Here is an 18064-nt window from a genome sequence, read left to right as displayed (position 1 = left end):
AAGCTGAAGCCAGCAAATGCTTAAGCCAAGTGTCGGCCCCCAAGAGAAGGAACCACAAACATCTTCCTTGAAAGTGTATGTAACATTATTGTGCTCAGGCCAAAATATAATCAGCATTGCGAAGGAATCGTAAAGTTAAAAAGGAGGGAAGGGTCCGCTAAAGCTGAAACATTTGCATTTGTATTAGCCAACATGAAAATAATAATAATCCAAACAAAAATGCATCTGAAAATTAAATGCATTCAAATAGTGGGTCATTATTAAATATTGCTATTAGCATTAAAGAAAGTGTTACTAACAGTATTACAGAAAGTAGGGAAGGGACTTCAATAATAATCTTTTCCAACTCTCTGCCAATGCAGGAAACAATAACAAAGTTATGAAAATTCAGAGAAGTTCTTTTGTTAGCCTGTAGTTCTGATATTTGAAAAGGCCTGATAGAATCCCTTTCTTAATTTTTTTTAAAATGTAAGCAATTTTTTAATAAAAATGTTTAACTAACGTGTCATCTTCAGCTGCAATATTCTAAGCCTATATTATGGTTTGCTAATAGCAAGTTAAACTCTGTATAATAGCATTTATTTTGCACAAAGTTTATGTTTTCATTTGCTCATATAGCTCTTTTCTTTTATAGGCTAGGTACACATCTACTGGTGTAAAGTGATATGAAAGGAATGATATTTGTCAGAGCTGTAGTGTTTATGCTAAGAGTTGTATACCTTGGGCGATTGTCCATAAAACCAGCCGCTCCTGTTTCCATATAAACAACAATTAATTATGCATGTCTGCAAGCAAGCTAATCTATGAACATCACTGCTTCTCCTGGTGTGACATACAAGTACAATCTTATTGCATTGCATTTTTGCGGGCAGCACAATATGTACAGGTATCAATATCAATCAATCAATTGAATCTCTATCCCAGCCTTCATCCAGCAAACACAAAAGTGATAAAACAATACAATCAAGAATAAATTCAAAGCAATAAAAAAATAAGTAAAAACATTAGTCGCATCTGAAAACATGCAAAATAATCCCATGCTCTCACAACCAGTAATTTCAAGGTAGCTAGGAAGAATATACATAGTTGTTGCCCCGACAAATGCCAGTCAAGTTCAGAAGCATTTATAATTTTGCCAAGCATGGGAAAGTGGGGCCATGTAGTGCAGTCTTGTTCACCACACAGATTCACCTTGCAGATTCATGGCCTATCATCTCTAGTGTAGTTCCACCAGCAGCTTGTGACAAATATATCCAATTTATGAACAGAATGGAAATGCAGCTTGAATATAATCTGCATTGTACCAAAATAGATTAAATTCCACATGTAGCATGCTAGGTTATAAATACAGCTGCATTCATCCATATAATTAATTTTCAGCACATACTTTTTTCTATTATGGGACTATTGTCCCAAAGAAAACAAATGATAAGAAACTCATATTTTACCTCTCTTATGTATGGAATGTTCTTATACACAAAGAATGTTCTTTTTGCTGGCCAGGATGGTCCAGAGAAGTGTGTGCGTGCAAAGTTCCTCTGCGTTCTCTACGGAGGTAGGAAGAGTCTCCCGAAGTTAGAGTGGTTTGAATGTTAGACTGGGATCTGGGAAGTTGGGGTTCAAATCCTCAGCCATGAAACTCATTGAGTGTCCTCGGGCAAGTCATTGCTTCTCAATCTGACATATTCGGTTGTTGGGATTAAGTGAGGAGTGGGAGAACCATGTAGGTCACTCTGAGCACCTTAGAGAACAAATAGGATGGAAATGCAATAAGAAATTAAGTAAACAAATAGTCCAGAAAGAGAAGAAGTGGCAAGAAACTACTGTATACTTTCCTATTACATATCAACACTATTTCCTTATTGAGTTTTGTTTGGAACATTACTTATACAGTGGTCCCTCGGGTTAAGTACTTAATTCGTTCCCGAGGTTTGTTCTTAACCTGAAACTGTTCTTAACCTGAAGCACCACTTTAGCTAATGGGGCCTCCTGCTGCTGCCCCGCCGCCGGAGCACGATTTCTGTTCTCATCCTGAAGCAAAGTTCTTAACCTGAAGCACTATTTCTGGGTTAGCGGAGTCTGTAACCTGAAGCGTATGTAACCTGAGGTACCACTGTACTCTTACTTTCATGGGTTTTACATTATCTCACGGGAGCCAGTCCTCAAAAGTACTATGCTACTACAAAACTTAATACAATTCAACTAGGTTTATGCCTGCCTTCCCCAACTTGGTGCCCCCCAGATGTCTTGGATTACAACCCCATCACACCAAGCCAGAATAGCCACACTTTACCAAGCCACATATCTAAATGGCAAGATGAAGTGTTCACTGACTGCCCAGGGAAGTTTACGGCCATTCCACTAAAACTTGCTAATGATTACAGCCCCTGCATCACTCAGATGTTAGACCTGCCTTATAATGCTTCATACCACGGGTCCATTTAACTCATTACTGTCTAAACTGACAGGTTTTTGTACTGAGGCCTCTCCTAGCCTTTCCTGGAGATGCTGGGAACTGAGCCTGGGATCCTATGCATGCAAAACAGGTACAGTGGTACCTCGGGTTAAGTACTTAATTTGTTCCAGAGGTCCGTTCTTAACCTGAAACTGTTCTTAAAGTGAAACTACACTTTAACGTGCATGCTAATCATAACTATGACCAACAAATGTGAAATGATTGTTGTTAACAACAACAACATTTTAAATAGCTGGACACCAGTTTTTTGCACCAGTCGCTTCTCCTTTTCTTAAAAAATAAAGTACTGTAAAATGTACTCTTCAAATACAGTCATTTGTACATTCATTTAAACTTACAAGTAGCTACTATATTTTCCCTGTTCACTTCCAAGTATACGCTCAAGCCATTTCCCTTAACAAAATCTAAACTACTTTCCTTTATGGCTGCCTAGAATAATAAAGAACTTGAGCTCTCTTAGCTTTCAAAACTTTTTATTATACAATGAGAGTCGTTTTGGGAACTTTAGCCAAAGCTAGGAAAGCCAAGTTGGGGAAAAAGCATTAGGCGAGTGAGCAAACCTATAGCCATTTGTTTAAAGGTCCAGACCCTAAGTTCCCACATTTCAATCCTTAATGCTGTGCTACAGTTGCAGAAAACTCAAAACAAACACAAGTGGTAGTGGGATTTCTCATCCACAAGTCATTCATGGGAGACAATCTTGATGTGCAGTGTAACCTTCATTGGCATGAAGTTTTAATTCTGCCTAGGTTCATAACAGCCAAGCTTGGAATAGCAACTTGTCCAGTTTACAATGCCCGACTCCATTGCAAATTAAGCAGCATTTCCCTCAGGAGTTATTCTACAGCTCAAGGTTTAAACTGAATGCCTCCTTCATTCCTGGCACCTTGAATGTTGTGACAACGTACTAGTGACTTTGGGTACTAAAGAAAACTAAATTTTCCATTATCCCCTGGTAGACTGCTGCTCCTCCATAGAAGAAGAGCTTCTTGAGATCTCCACCAAATATTCTAAGACGATAAGAACCAGACATACTTCCTCACCATCGATGATTTAAGGATTTGGCCACAAGGGAACTCATAATCTGGTTGGCAATGTAAATCCAATGGGATTTATTCATCTCACCGAAGCTGAGTTGTCATTGTTTGAGTGAAAGAAAGGAGAGTCTTGGCCAGGTGAAAGCATTCTATTGCCTGCCCTCATTCAGTGCGGTCCAGCATGAAGCATAATTTATCTGTGCTGTATTATATAGATACCGATTTATATGCTTTATTATATAGATTATAGATTATATATATACCAATTTATATCCCCAGCAGAGGGATGCACAGAATATAACACAGACATTAACAAAGGTAAACTTATTATTGCATAGCAATTAAGAAATAAGATATTTTGCTTGGGAAAATATATCCACATATCTTCCTATAAAAAGCACGTACGATCATTTTAAAAAAGGATGAAATTCCTATACTCGAGCAGCAGGGGGTGCTCTAGGTTTAGTGGTGTCATTCCTGTAAAGCAAGTGCTTCCTCTCTTACTTCGCATTAGCCCCAGGCCAGCAGATTTGACAAACACAGTAACTTCGAGCCTCAACCAAAGGCATGCAGATAGCACAGGTCTGCAGCTTATGTTAAGGTCCTGAACAATACCCACATTGGCACTTTTAGGACTGTCCAGGCATAGAGGCCAAGGATTTTTTTTTTAAAAAAAATGGTTTATTTCTGGTTTTGGCAGTGAGGATGGTTGTGACTTGCTTTGGAAACATCTCGAGGGAGCTATGGGAGAAGAACAGATATATAAATATGTGCTAATATATGTGGAGATTTAATTATGCTGTGGGTATGGCTGGTAGGAATGGCCCAGAGTGAGGTCTGCATGCCAGAAAGAGCTAGCCATGTGTTTGGCAAGCATTACTGTGGCCGCATCTTCCATTTTAGCAATTTGGTTTGGCGACTAATGTTACTTTAACATGTGGAATTTATATTGCATTTGTTTTTATTAACTTGTAGTGTTTTCTGACATTTAAGAGGCCATTCTGTTTTGCTGCTAATTATGCTGCTTTAAATGTGATTTTATTTTTGTATTTTATTTTCATTTGTAATGTTCTGTTATGATGTTTTGCAATGTTGCATTTGTGATATTTTAAGGTAGGTTGCAAACCACTTACGAGATCCCGCCCCCAGAAATGTTAAATGGTACAGCAATTATCTAACTGAATGAATGAATGTTACTCTTTCTGGTGTGCAATGTTACATTTGTGGAGGACTACCAATGGCTACGAGCCATGATGACTATGCTCTGCCATTCAAAATTGGAGGCAGCAATGTTTCTGAATACCAGTTGCTGGAAACACACAGGAGTGGAGAGTGCATTTGTGCTCAGCTCCTGTTTGTGCATTTCCTACAGTCTTCTGGTTGGTCCATGTCAGAGCAGAATGCTGGACTAGATAGGCCACTGGTCTGATCCAGCAGACTTTTCTTGTTGTTGTTGTTGTTTAGTCGTTTAGTCATGTCCAACTCTTCATGACCCCATGGACCAGAGCATGCCAGGCACTCCTGTCTTCCACTGCCTCCTGCAGTTTGGTCAAACTCATGTTCGTAGCTTCGAGAACACTGTCCAACCATCTCGTCCTCTGTCGTCCCCTTCTCCTTGTGCCCTCCATCTTTCCCAGCATCAGGGTCTTTTCCAGGCAGTATTCTCTTCTCATGAGGTGGCCAAAGGATTGGAGCCTCAGCTTCAGGATCTGTCCTTCCAGTGAGCACTCAGGGTTGATTTCCTTAAGAACGGATAGGTTGGATCTTCATGCAGTCCATGGGATTCTCAAGAGTCTCCTCCAGCACCATAATTCACAAGTATCAATTCTTCGATGATCAGCCTTCTTTATGGTCCAGCTCTCACTTCCATACATCACTACTGGGAAAACCATAGCTTTAACTGTACGGACCTTTGTTGGCAAGGTGATGTCTCGGCTTTTTAAGATGCTGTCTAGGTTTGTCATTGATTTTCTTATGTTCTTACATTTGCACTTGTCATGCATTGTTGAAAAGTTACAGAACATTGGGCAGAGGAAAGATAAGAAACCCAATGCACAGATGCCTAGAACTTATATCGGCAATATTATACTAGCAATTTCACATTATATAAGCAGGGGTATAAAAATTAGCAATCCTGCAATCACCTGTCAATCATTGCTTCATCTCTAATCACCTATGGCAAGGAAAGACCCAATAACAATTTCCCCATTTCTCCACTTCTGGGTTTGTTGTTTTCTATCTCTGCAAGACTTCCTGGCTGTGACCTAACACTTCCCCCTACTGTTCTGTGTTCAGTTAGGATTATTCCCTTACAGAGTAAGACTATTTAGGAGTCGGGACTGATGCCTTAACTGGAACAGAGTGCTGTCAACATTTTCCATTTCCATGACCTGTCAGCTTCTTATTTATTATTTATTATAATAAATGTTCTTTTCTCCTTTTTCGTTAGTTAACATGCAGAGAGAGCTGTTAATTTACAGACAATTGTATTCTGTTCTTTATAGTTCACCTTCTGGGGGAAAGGGAGATGCAGGTGTATCTGCAGGGGGCCTACAGACACCTATAATTTGAAAGGAATCAAAGAAAGAACATTGGTGCTCAGAAGGCTTCCTCCTCGTCTCTAGTAAGAACGAAATTCTTGTAAACAGAAAGAAACATGAAAACAGCCAGGAAACCCTAATTTATTTATGTCTGCTCAACATGAATTCGTAATAGGATTACATAAAGCACTTTATCTAAGGCAGCTGGATGTAGTCCTTAAGAGGACTCCTCTGTCTTTATGAGGTGCCCAGAAGGGAAAACATCTGTCAAGTGAAGCTTCTCCCCTCCTTCTAGTAGCACGATAGGAAAACCCACATTTGCCACCGGTCTACCTACCTCGGGACTTTTATTGGCACAATATCATGGGCGTAGCCAGGATTTGGGGGGGCAGGGGCAGGACAGAGCTACCTGCAACACAGTTGGTCAGTTCATGGAAGCCACACCTATCGTCCAGTTGCATCACTAGAATGCGCCATTACATCATCCAAATGACCTCAGAGAGCATTTCAGTTTCGAATAATCTGATTATTTCTATTTTTTGTTAAGTATTTTTATTATTATTTACTTGATTTGGTGGGGGGGCAGCTTCCCTCCCCCCCCGGCTACACCCATGTACAAGATCCCTCTCAATCAAGGTCCAGACATGACAATTGATTTCTGTCACCTTTTTCTAAAGAAGGACAAACACAGAAGTCAGGACCAACTTAGATCTTCAAGACTTATTAACAATCCACGAGCTGACGTATGAATACTTACTCTTAGACGAGAAAAGGTATAACACAGAGAGCTGTCCAGGCTTTTATGGATAAATGTTAAAGTCACAATAATCTGTTTTGATCGCATGTAATTCACCAAAGTTAGCAACTGAGCATCGTTTCCTTGAAGGAAAACTTGATAGCCAAACACAGGTGAATTCAGTAGTGTGGGAATCAGGCATTAGGTTTTTGCAGTGCTGCAGCATAAAGTATGATTGGTTGGCAACTGTTTCATCCTTCTCTTTCATGCCCCCCCTCCTTTTCTTAGCAATGAAAAACCAATCCAAAGGAAAAACAAATTCCAATTCTGTGGGGATAATGCTCTTGTATCCTATCAAGAATCAAACTAAGCACCCATAAGATAAACACCTTTGTTACTGCTCCCAATAAATTGGTTTGTAAGGGGGTTTAATTCAACTGCATTTTCAAATGCAGCAAGACCATTCAGACTCGCTGTGATTAGATGAACAGATCAATTACTCTGAACAAGATTTTGGCAAACATGGGTAACTGCATGGTTTCTTTTAAAAAAGAGGAAAGTCTTTGCCTGCTCCTAAAGCACACATCTTTAAGACTTTATTTCTAACAAGGTATTGGGGCTACTTAACAACAACCCTACACAAATACTTACGTGCACATCTATAATGAATGCAAATGAATGACCTTTTAAGCAAAGTTTAGAAACCACCATCAAAAGTCTGTGCATGCCTTCTGTTTGGCATAATTTTAAGTTGATTGCACATATGACATTTACTGAAACGAGCATTTCCTAGCCACAATTTAAAGGTATATGCTTCCAGATTTTACTACAGTGACATATCAGGTGTAACTACACAATTATGGAAATGAGAAGCCCAAGCAATGAACATTTGCTACATTAAGCTGACATGCAACATAATATTTGAGAACTTGTCCTCTTTGCAGAATGTGCAAGGTAATGACCATTATAATCCTTGTAAACGATGGAAATCACATGATAATCATTTGACAGCATTCCTGCTTTGCCTTCTTGATGACCATTATCTCTAAATGTCCCTATACAATTAAAATGGAGCACATTTTAGTTTGTCCACTCCTACAAAATGTTTATCCCACAATCCCTATCCACTGCAGAAGAATCTGCATGTTACGTATTGCAAAGCCCCAAATGTCCCCCCACCCACCCAAAAGAGAAGCCTTAGGGTGTTAGACTTCAAGTGATGGGGTAGGATGGGGAGGAAACATGTTTAATCCTTTCTTCACTGGCTTCACTCAAATATCCAGAAGCCTGGATAAAAAAAGGTACCTACTTGGGACAGAGTGGGGTTTGTTTGTTTTTTAAGCTGATTATTTGGTGTGGTTTTTTTTGTTTGTTTAATTTGCATACTGCCTTTCCTCTGAAGATCATAGGACAATTCAAAACATCAAAATACAAAATGAGAACACATCATCCTCCTCCTCCTCAATAGCTCCCCTACCCACAAACACTTTTAAGAGGCCATAGAATGTTCAATCAGCCAAAGGCCTGGTTATAAGTAGTTAGTGGGGAAATGAAACTACCATGACAATGACAACATCTATCCAGCTCTTCCTTGCAAATGATTCCAGGGTGGCAAACACCAAAATGTTAAAACGACCCAATCAAAAACTGAATTTTAAAAAATACCTAAAACAGTTAACATCTAAAAACATTTCAAAAGAATCACACGCCTAATAATGTCAAGGTTGCCAGAAGCAGTATATTTCAGTTATCAAATGCCTGGATAAACATGAACGTTTTAAAGGCTTCATGCTGCAATATTTGCACATTAAAATCAGAGTGATTTGCAGCATTGAGAAAAGAGTCTGGCACCATGAAGGCTATATTCAGTTTCGCAGGCTTATTTCATCAGTTTGGTGACTTAATCAAATCCAGATTCATTTGAGACACATTTATATACATGCAATTCAGTGCAAACAAATGTAATCCTTTTGTTTTCCTATGTCCATATCGGACACAGATTTGCATGGATAAAAATGTAAAAACTCTGGGCAGATTTTAAAATGTTCCAGATTGCAGTTTGTAACAAAATGTAGGTTTGAAAACCTACACAAAGCATTCCTAAATACAAAAAAGAAACAATTAGAGGAAAATGCCAGAGCGGAAACCAGCATGGAAGCCACACCTGACCACACATTTTAGTTGAGTGTGCACAATTGCACAGGCTCTTCTCTGCAGTGAGATGCAGAAACCCAGCCTTCTATTGTTTTTGCAGCCTAATTGAACATATTGTTTCCACTGGTCAGAATGGCATTCTATGATTATGTATATCCTTGATGAGCAATGTCTGGAAAAGTTACTCTAGTTTCTCATCTGTAGGATATTCCTATATGTATGCATTAATCTCATTACACATTTTGGGGTTGATTTTTCATGTTAAAATTAGGCTTGAGGGCTAAGGGTTGGGTTTAATTTAAGCCTTGAACCCAAGCACCAACTGTCCCTGATATCATGTTTGAAAACAACTTGAGCTTTTGCTCATCCGATAGACTGTTTTTAGATATCTAATTATCTTGTGAGAGATGGTCTCCCTCCCATGTTGACAGCCATGGATAGCAGCCTTTGAATTCTGTTTTTAAAAAATTAACTACGCCTGTCCATCTACCTATACATCTATCTACGTTCAACCATAGTTCTGTTTGGTTGCCTACACAGCCCTCTGATACCAGTAACAATCTGGAGAAGTCGTCTCAAGTTCATAGGCCAGCAATTCCTTTTCCGGAGAGTAAGTCTGTGTCTCTAGGCTTATCCTTATTAATCTGTTTGTCTAAAGAGCTTTTTGCTCTTGAGTTCACTGGTCTTTTGCAGCTTCAGCCAGAGAAAAGGTGATGCAATATGAATATAAGAAAAGCCTGCTTTTCTCATTCAGTTGGCTACACTTGTTAGTGAGCACTGGTCTATAGTTATTATATGTACCTGAATGGACAATTCATTTGGAATTTATTTGCCGATGAAGTTTCATCCTTGAAACAGTTGACTTATCCCAGAAACACTGTTCTGTTCCAGTTCTGTTTGCTGTTCATTACTGCATTCTACACGCAGGGGTGTGGGAAAGGGGGGGGGAGGGTCGCCCCATGTACCATCATGGAGGGGGGTGACAAATTATCAAGGAACAATTACTGCCCTACTAGGGCGGTTCATAATTATTATTTTTTAATGCCTGCTCCAAAGGTCTTACCTTACTACACTAGGGATTACATAGCTATATCTGAAATTTCATGCATATCAGTTAATATCTTGACCTTCCTCCATGAAAATAGCTGTTTTCCTATGTCGTGAAGGCTGGAATTTCAATTCAGTGGAGCAAGGTCAAGATATTAACTGATATGCATGAAATTTCAGATATAGCTATATAATCCCTAGTTTAGTAAGAGAAGACCTTTGGAGCAGGCTTTTTTTTAAAAAAAAAAGAAAAGTTTTTATGAACTGCCCTACTGCCCTACCCTCTGCTGGGCTTCCCGGGTCCTGGAAAGTCGGGCTATGTGAAGAAAATGAGACTAGGCCAAGTAGATTAGATAATACAGAGCATGGTGAAATCACAATAAATAAAACCTCCCCTTCAGTAGTTTCAAGCACTACTACAGGTTCCACATAATATCTGTACTCCATTGTTTACTGTGACAGCACCTGCACTTTGGAACTCCCCGCCTAGTGCAGCAAAGCACGTGCCTTTGCTAGACTCTTTTCAGGCACCTGCTAAAAGCATTCTTCTTTAGGCAAGCATACCTAGATGCTTAGGAAGTTGAAGTAATTTCAATCTTAATATTTTAGCTTTTGTATGTTTTAAGGTAGGATTGTTATTTTTTCTTGATTTTACTGCTGTGGTGTTTTTTTGTTTTTTTGTTTTGGTAAACCACTTGCAGGTTTTTTAAAATAAATTTTATTAAATAAATAAACAATAAATATAAATAAAATAACACAAGCCAAAACACAATCCATCCTGTAGATTTAAGTAACTGTCCATAGTCGCCTACTTGTTATCAGAGGCCCAGAATCCACATTCCTTTGTGAGAAAATATGAAATAACTTAAAACCATTTTTACAGGCAAAAAAATAAATAAAATCAATGTGGGTGGGTGGGTGGGTGTGACAAGAAATTTTCCGCACTGGGTACCACCTGACCTTCCTACGCCTCTGTCTACACGTTGGTGCACCCACCACTACAATATTGTTGGACATTATCTATTGAAATTCATCCTGCCTTCGTTGTGGTGTTCCCTGATATTTATTACGTTTGCCATTTCTTGTTTATGGACTTATACATACATTATATGTGGATATTTATGATTTGTAAATTTTGGATTATGATCTAATCATTAATAATACATTAATAATACTTGTTAGCCACGCGTTGCGGTTGAATTTGAGCTGCTCATCTCATTCAGCATCCTGTTCTCACAGTGGCCTATTGGATGCCTGTGGGAAACCCGTAAGCAGGACCAAAGCACAACAGCACTCACCACCCTCTGTGATTCCCATACACTGGCATTCAGAAACATTACTACCTCTGAAAACCGAGGCAGAGCACAGCCATCATGGCTAGTTGCCATCGATAGCCCCCTATCCTGCATGAATCTAATTCTCTTGCAAATTGCCATGCAAATTGGTTGTCATCACTGCCTCCAGTGGGAGCGAGTTCCACAGTTTAGCAATGCACCATGTGCTTTCTTTCATCTGCCCTGCATCTTCTAACATGCAGCTTCACTGAATGCTCATGCATTCTAGCACTATTGAGAAAAAACTCTTCACTTTCTCCAAGCCATGCATAATTATAAGTTTCTATCATGTCAACTTACTCACCTTTCATCCAGACGAAAACGGCTCACATGCTGCAACCTTTTCCTTCTCATCTCCTTGATAATCTTGGTTGCCCTTTTCTGAACCTTTTCCAGCTCTACAATATCCTTTTCGAGGTAATGCTCTTCAACCAGGTCTTTTCTAATCCATTTAGAGCCGAAGTTGAGTCAATTTAACTCATCAAGGGCTGCCTATTTTTTCTGGCAGGACTTGTGTTGTCAAAGAACCTATTAGACAAGCAGAAATGCAGAAGACAAACAATTCCTCCCATGGAGATGCAGTGATCTGAAAACCTTTACCTAAGGTTTTACCAGATGACCTGTTTATTGAGCATTCATCCTGAATTGCTTGAAGGGTGTTTATACACTTTCCCCGTTAATCCTTTGCTCATGCCACTCTTTTCAAGGAATTTCCCTGCTGTCCCTGACCACAAAAAGTCTGTTTCCTTTTAAAAATGTATATGTTGTGCTAGGGCAACAGAATGCTTTAATCCTTTTTAATTGTTCAAGGCAAAATTTATGTATGCACTTAACATGAACTAATGTGTCTTCAGGCACCATGAACTTGTTACACTCCTCTAGCTGTTAAGACACAGGAGACTATACATCTAATTTATCTCTTGGCTTTCCTCCAAGGTGGTGTATATTGGATTTGCTCATTTTATTCTCATGGCAACATGGTGATATTGATTAGGCCGAAAGAGCTTAGCCTAGCCAAAGTTTGCCTAGTGTGCTTTGTTTCTGAGCAAAGATATGAACCTAAGTCTTCCACACCAAAAACTGTGTAAATTACACCAGACTGGGTCTGTTCTTAATTTTATATTAAAGAATGGTGATCTGCAGAAATTTATTTTAGCTTTAGGTTTCAAATAAATGCAGTAGGCTGTATAGTTTATTTTGCTGGTGACTGTTGCAGAACACACTAATTGGATAAACAGGATTTATCGGTTCCAGGCTTCAGCTTGTAGAGTACGAACTCATCATGTTGTGGTCTTTCATCTCATTGTTCTCTCATTCTTTTTACACTGCTGTGTAGTGTTGATAATGGAGAGAGTTCCAGAACCCTTGGATCTAGAGGCCCAGTGCAAGAATACGACTTTTGTACCTTGAATGGAAACTTTGCAGAGATACTATTTCTTACCTGTGCAAGGTATGCATATGTGTTGGTGTTACCAGACTAGTGTGACTAGTTCATCTTTTACAGACCTGATCCTACCCTCTCAGAAGGTGTCCAAAAGAAAGGAATGGGGGTTAATTTGAGATCCAACCCCCAAGAATATCTTTCTCATGTGCCCTTGCAAACGCACAAGGGGAATCACAGCCCCTACTGAAATCCTGGACACAATATAGCAAGAGTGGTTAATGAGTTAGAAATTGCTTTATCAAATGTTGTTTATAGATTCATTTTTGTGAAAACAGTAAAGTATTTGTTTACCAGTGATTTAGGACCAACCACAATTAAGGAATAGAGGCACCTGGCTTTCTACCCATCTTCTGCTCTTCACCTGCTTTGAGAGGATAATGGTGAAGGTTTCTACTGACCAGGGTGAGGTGGAGATAAGTGTCTGCCCAAAGCAAAAAGTCAAACTTCCATTTGCAAAACCATTTCAAAATCTGAAAACTGGGTTGTTGTTGTTTTTTTAAAAAAAACTTTTACAAAAACAGACAACAGAGGCTATTCTGATTATCACCATAAAAATAAACTATTTTTAATAGATACATAAATAAAATGTTTAGAGTTTACCCTTTTTCCATTCCCCCTTCCTCCCTCTTCTTTAAACATCCAAGAGTTTTGCTTCCATAAAGAAAAGTGTGTGACTACACAGCCAGATAACCACTTTAACATGCTTGCAGACAAAACACAGAATGGAAGAATGCACCCAGATAACTCCCCCTCTTACAGTTATTTCTGATTTTACAGTACTTGCAGATATTGCTACATGAAACAACATTCTCCTAGGAATAACAGTGGACTAACAAATGACCCGCAGGAAAACTATGGGAGCAAAAAGTCATTGGTGTGCTGTACCTCAAAATAAATTATGTATGTATTACAAGCTGAAGTATTCCACTTGTTCACCTCGCTAATGCTGCCAAGTTACCAACCTGTCACAGTTGTTACTGTTCTCCCCTTGTCTCAGGCCTCTTCTTCCCTTGCTTAGCTTCCTTCACAAACAGGACCTACTACAGACTGTTGTTTCAGGGTGAGACTACCCATGGATGAGTGAATAGTGAAGGGGTGGGGAACCTACAGCCCTCCAGATATTGTGGCAGACCCACTTCCATTAGGCCCAGCCAGCATGGCCAGTGAAGTTCAGGGATGATGGGAACATCAACATCATCAAGAGGGTCACAGGTTTCCTCTGTTTGGAACAGTGGGAGCTGGCCTTACATCAGCACCCAGAATGGGAAGTTCTGAAGTCTGGAAACGGAAAGTGAAAATCCTTATCTTGTTTTCCACCACAGGTGTTAGGGTTTGCATAGTGTGGCTAAGGCAGTGGTTTTCAAGTAGTGTGCCATAGCACCCTGGGCTCTGATGCCCTCTTGCATCTCTGCTTCCCAAAGGCTTGTACAGCTGTTTATTGCAGAAGCCTTGGTTACCCAGGTAAATGGTGCCTCTGGCTGGCTAGGCCCCTGTGAGGCAGTGTGAGTAGGCAACTCTATTTGGGGTGGGTATCTGCGGCTGCCCAGAGGACTCCCGAGGAGAGGAGAACAGAGGAGTCTCAGGGAATACTCCACAAGGGAAGGTGTTCAAAAAAAGGGTGACATAACTGGGCTCCTGAGCCCCACAGGGGTGCCGCAGAAAGTTGACCAAGGGAATCGTGGACTCAAAAAGGTTGAAAACCTCTGGGGTAAGGCATTTGCCAAAAACTATTTTCTGACCTTTCTCTCTTCAACAGAGGAAGCTGTGAACCATATTTAGACTATGCCCATCCATTTATCAGTTGGACATCCTGAGTGAGCTTCTTCTCATTATCAGCTGCAGAACGGCTTGTGTTCATGGATCTTTGCCTTCTCCAATCAACAATGGGACTGGGCTGCATGCCTGGCTCTTTCTGCCACTGGCTACAATCCATACATATAAGCAACCTCTTGCTAAGTCAGTAAGACCTTCTTTTGATATATGTTTCATGGTTGAAGTCTGGCCACCTTAATGCACACAAATCACTTATTAAAGTGAATAGAGAAAGCCTACTTATCTGAAGCTTCATATGTGCTGGAGTGCACACAGCCTTTTGGATTCAGTCAGTTGGTATGCAATCTACCAAGCACTGCTGGTGAATACCTTTATAAGGCTGCAATTCTGTGCACAATTCTGTGTATATATTGTATGGGATTGTGCGCACATAATCCAGCAAAGAGTTTCAATCTATAACTCTACATCTTTCTGTAATTATAACCATGTATTAGCAGTTTTGTATGTGTGTGCATAGCTTGTTTTTATTGGAAGGAATTGTAGCCTGGCACATTCTGGGAAGGAAAAAATCCTTTCCAGTTGAAAGCTAGGCAAAATTTAATTAGAAGCAGCTTTTTCACAAGTTATTCAGGCTATTTCTGGTAGCTTAATGGCTGGCTGTGCTTCATCAAGATAACATAAAGGGGCAACTCATTTTAATGTTTTAATGTTTTATCCCTTTTTTGGTCTTCATTTTCTCCCAGCAATGGAGAATATTTTACCAGTTTGGCTTTTTACATGGTTATTAAAATAAACAGGTGCATTCGAACACATATCACCATGTGTTCTACAAAAGTAGGGTACAGAGACAGCATAAGACCACAGGAAGTTGCATTATACCAAGTCAGACCTTTGGTCCACCTAGCGCAGAATTTTCAGCACTGAGTGGCAGCAGATCTCCATGGCTTTTTAGATAGGAGTGTCTCCCAGCCCTACCTGGAGTGGCTGGGGGTTGAACAGAGGATCTTCTGCATGCAACACTTTTGCTCTACCACTGAGCTGTAGCCTTTCCCCCTATGGTATGAGCAATAATGTGTGAGTAACCCTCCACTGTATGGAAGATAAGGTAGTGAGGGCAACTGCATCTGACATATGTCTCTGTTGCTACAATGTAAGACCAAAGAAAAATGGCACTTCTACTGTGTTGGTATGTCTGCAAATTATGAATTTTGGGGACTATTTTGCTCTGGTTTAGCAATGTACTCTTGAGCCTAAACAGTTACCTGGAAGTTTAGCTACCACTACATTTGGTAGTCTTTCTCAGTATGTATGCTTAGGATTGCAGCATAAGAAACCATTGCAAAGCACCTTAGGGAACCAGTGAAACTATCCACCTGCAAAGCACCTTAGGGAATGTCCTTTTCTTCTGTCAGGTTTCTTCTTGTTTTTATTTTTATTTTGCTTAGTGTCTGCTTTGTTTTTGCTGGGTTTCTTCTTCTTCTCATTCTCCTTGAACCATGGGCCCCAAACGCCTCCATTAAAATTGGGGTTACTCCTGGGGTCCTTAGGTGGGTATCGGACAGGAACAGCAGTCTTGTTGAACTGCGAAAGCCTACGCAACAGCTGCTTTACCACCTCTGGGTACTTACTGGAAAGGTCCACTCGCTCATATGGGTCAGCCGTGATGTTGAACAGCCACACGGTTTTCCCAGCGGTCCATGAAACTCGTTCGTTGTGCCAGCGACTGGGGCCAGCATTACTGAACGACTGCGGAGGGACCCAGTCGCTGTATCCTGGGTTCCCCGTCAAAAGTTTCCAGTGGTTCACACGGATCGCTGACTGAATCGCCGTGTTCCATAGTCCAAAGCCAGCTGCCCAGGAACCGTTTTTGGCTTTGGTGTAGATAGGATCAATGTTGTGCAAAATATCCATCCTTGGAGACCGTCGGCCTTCACTTATGGTCTCCCACACGTCATAGCCATCCAGTTCGGTGTCCTCATCAATCTGCCCTTCAGCTAACATGATCAGAGTAGGGAACCAGTCTGTTATGTGGATGAGCTCCTTGCATACACACCCCTTGTTTTTAAGCAGAGGGCTATGAACAAAGCCAACTGCTCGGATCCCTCCTTCCCAGTATGTCCCCTTGCTTCCTCTGAGAGGCCAATTATTTCCACCGGCTGTGGGCTGCCCTCCATTGTCAGATGAGTAAATGATAATGCTATTGTTATAATAACCATACCTCTTTAATGCAAGAGTCACATTGTTGATAGCTTCATCCAAGCATGCCAACATAGCAGCATACCTACGTCGGTTTATATTATTTATCGATCGGTAACGCTCGTAATACTTGCCTGGTGCCTGAAGTGGAGAATGGACAGCTTGGTATGCAATGTACAAAAATATGGGTTTCCTGGGGTTATGAGAGGCTAAGATTTGTTGCACTCTTTGTGTGTACATCTGCGTTGAGTACATGCCGTTGTCATGATCCCACGCAGCATTGTCATTCTCATACAAGTCGTAGCCGCACATCCGAGGACTGTCGCATTTGTAATGAGTGTAATAATCGCCGCTGCCCAAGAGAGAGCCAAAAAAGGTATCAAACCCTCGCTGTGTTGGCATGCATTCTTTGCGGTAGAAGCCCAAGTGCCATTTGCCAACCATGTGGGTGGAGTAGCCAGCTTCCTTCAGCTTCTGAGGTAGTGTCACATTATCCAGCGGTAAACAGTTAGGCTGAGTGGGCCTGATGACTGAATGCTGAAGACCAGTATGGATTTGATACCTGAATGAGAGAATTCGGGGGGGGGGGGGAGAGAAAGACACATTTTAGACAAAGGAGAAAAATGTAAAATGCATATATGCTACAAAGTCAGGACCTGGAGTGCACAGAGTACCATGAAGCACAGGCCTATGTTGGTTTACTTGGAAGTAAGCTCCACTTGGTTCAATGCACAGGAGTAAAGCTTTAAATTGGTGATCTGAGAAACGTCAGGTGGAGATTCTGTGTTGCGCACCACAATCCAGGTCTGGCCAAAAATTTATCCATCCCTACTGGCGTCTGTGTTTACTAATTGACGTTGCAAACCAGTATTCATTCATTCATTCTTACTGGCATTTTATCTCACTATTCAGCGAGAGAGAGAGATAGAGAGGCAGGCAGTCTCAGAGCTGTTCACATGTATCAGTGAAAATACAGTACAGTGGTACCTCGGGTAACAGACGCTTCAGGTTACAGACGCTTCAGGTTACAGACTACGCTAACCCAGAAGTAGTACCTTGGGTTAAGAACTTTGCTTCAGGATGAGAACAGAAATCGTGCAGCGGTGGCGCAGCAGCAGCGGGAGGCCCCATTAGCTAAAGGTACCTCCAGAACAAATTAAGTTCTTAACCCGAGGTACCACTGTACTGGGTTCTGAGGCTGGAACTAACTTCCAGTATGTATAGGATTGCATTATGAGGATGGTAATACCTTTTAGATAAATCTACACACTTGTTATCACTATCGCAGTCTAGAAATGGTATCTATAATATATGAAATGTTCTGAAA

At 40.6% G+C, this 18064-nt stretch overlaps 1 protein-coding gene across 1 annotated transcript in view; it reads right to left on the bottom strand.

Annotated features, from left to right (window-relative positions):
* Positions 1-13302: 13302 nt before the first annotated feature.
* Positions 13303-18064, bottom strand: part of ARSJ (arylsulfatase family member J) — a 32723-nt gene continuing 27961 nt past the window's right edge. The window contains exon 2 of the mRNA XM_083571399.1: positions 13303-17299. Within this exon, the coding sequence (XP_083427525.1) occupies positions 15907-17299 (1393 nt within the window). The 3' untranslated portion in view covers positions 13303-15906. The remainder of the gene's footprint in view (positions 17300-18064) is intronic.

The sequence above is a fragment of the Podarcis filfolensis genome, assembly GCF_964270895.1.
Source record: "Podarcis filfolensis genome assembly, chromosome: 9".
NCBI classification, from domain to species: Eukaryota; Metazoa; Chordata; class Lepidosauria; order Squamata; family Lacertidae; genus Podarcis; species Podarcis filfolensis.
This window is presented reverse-complemented; position numbering and strand designations above follow the sequence as displayed.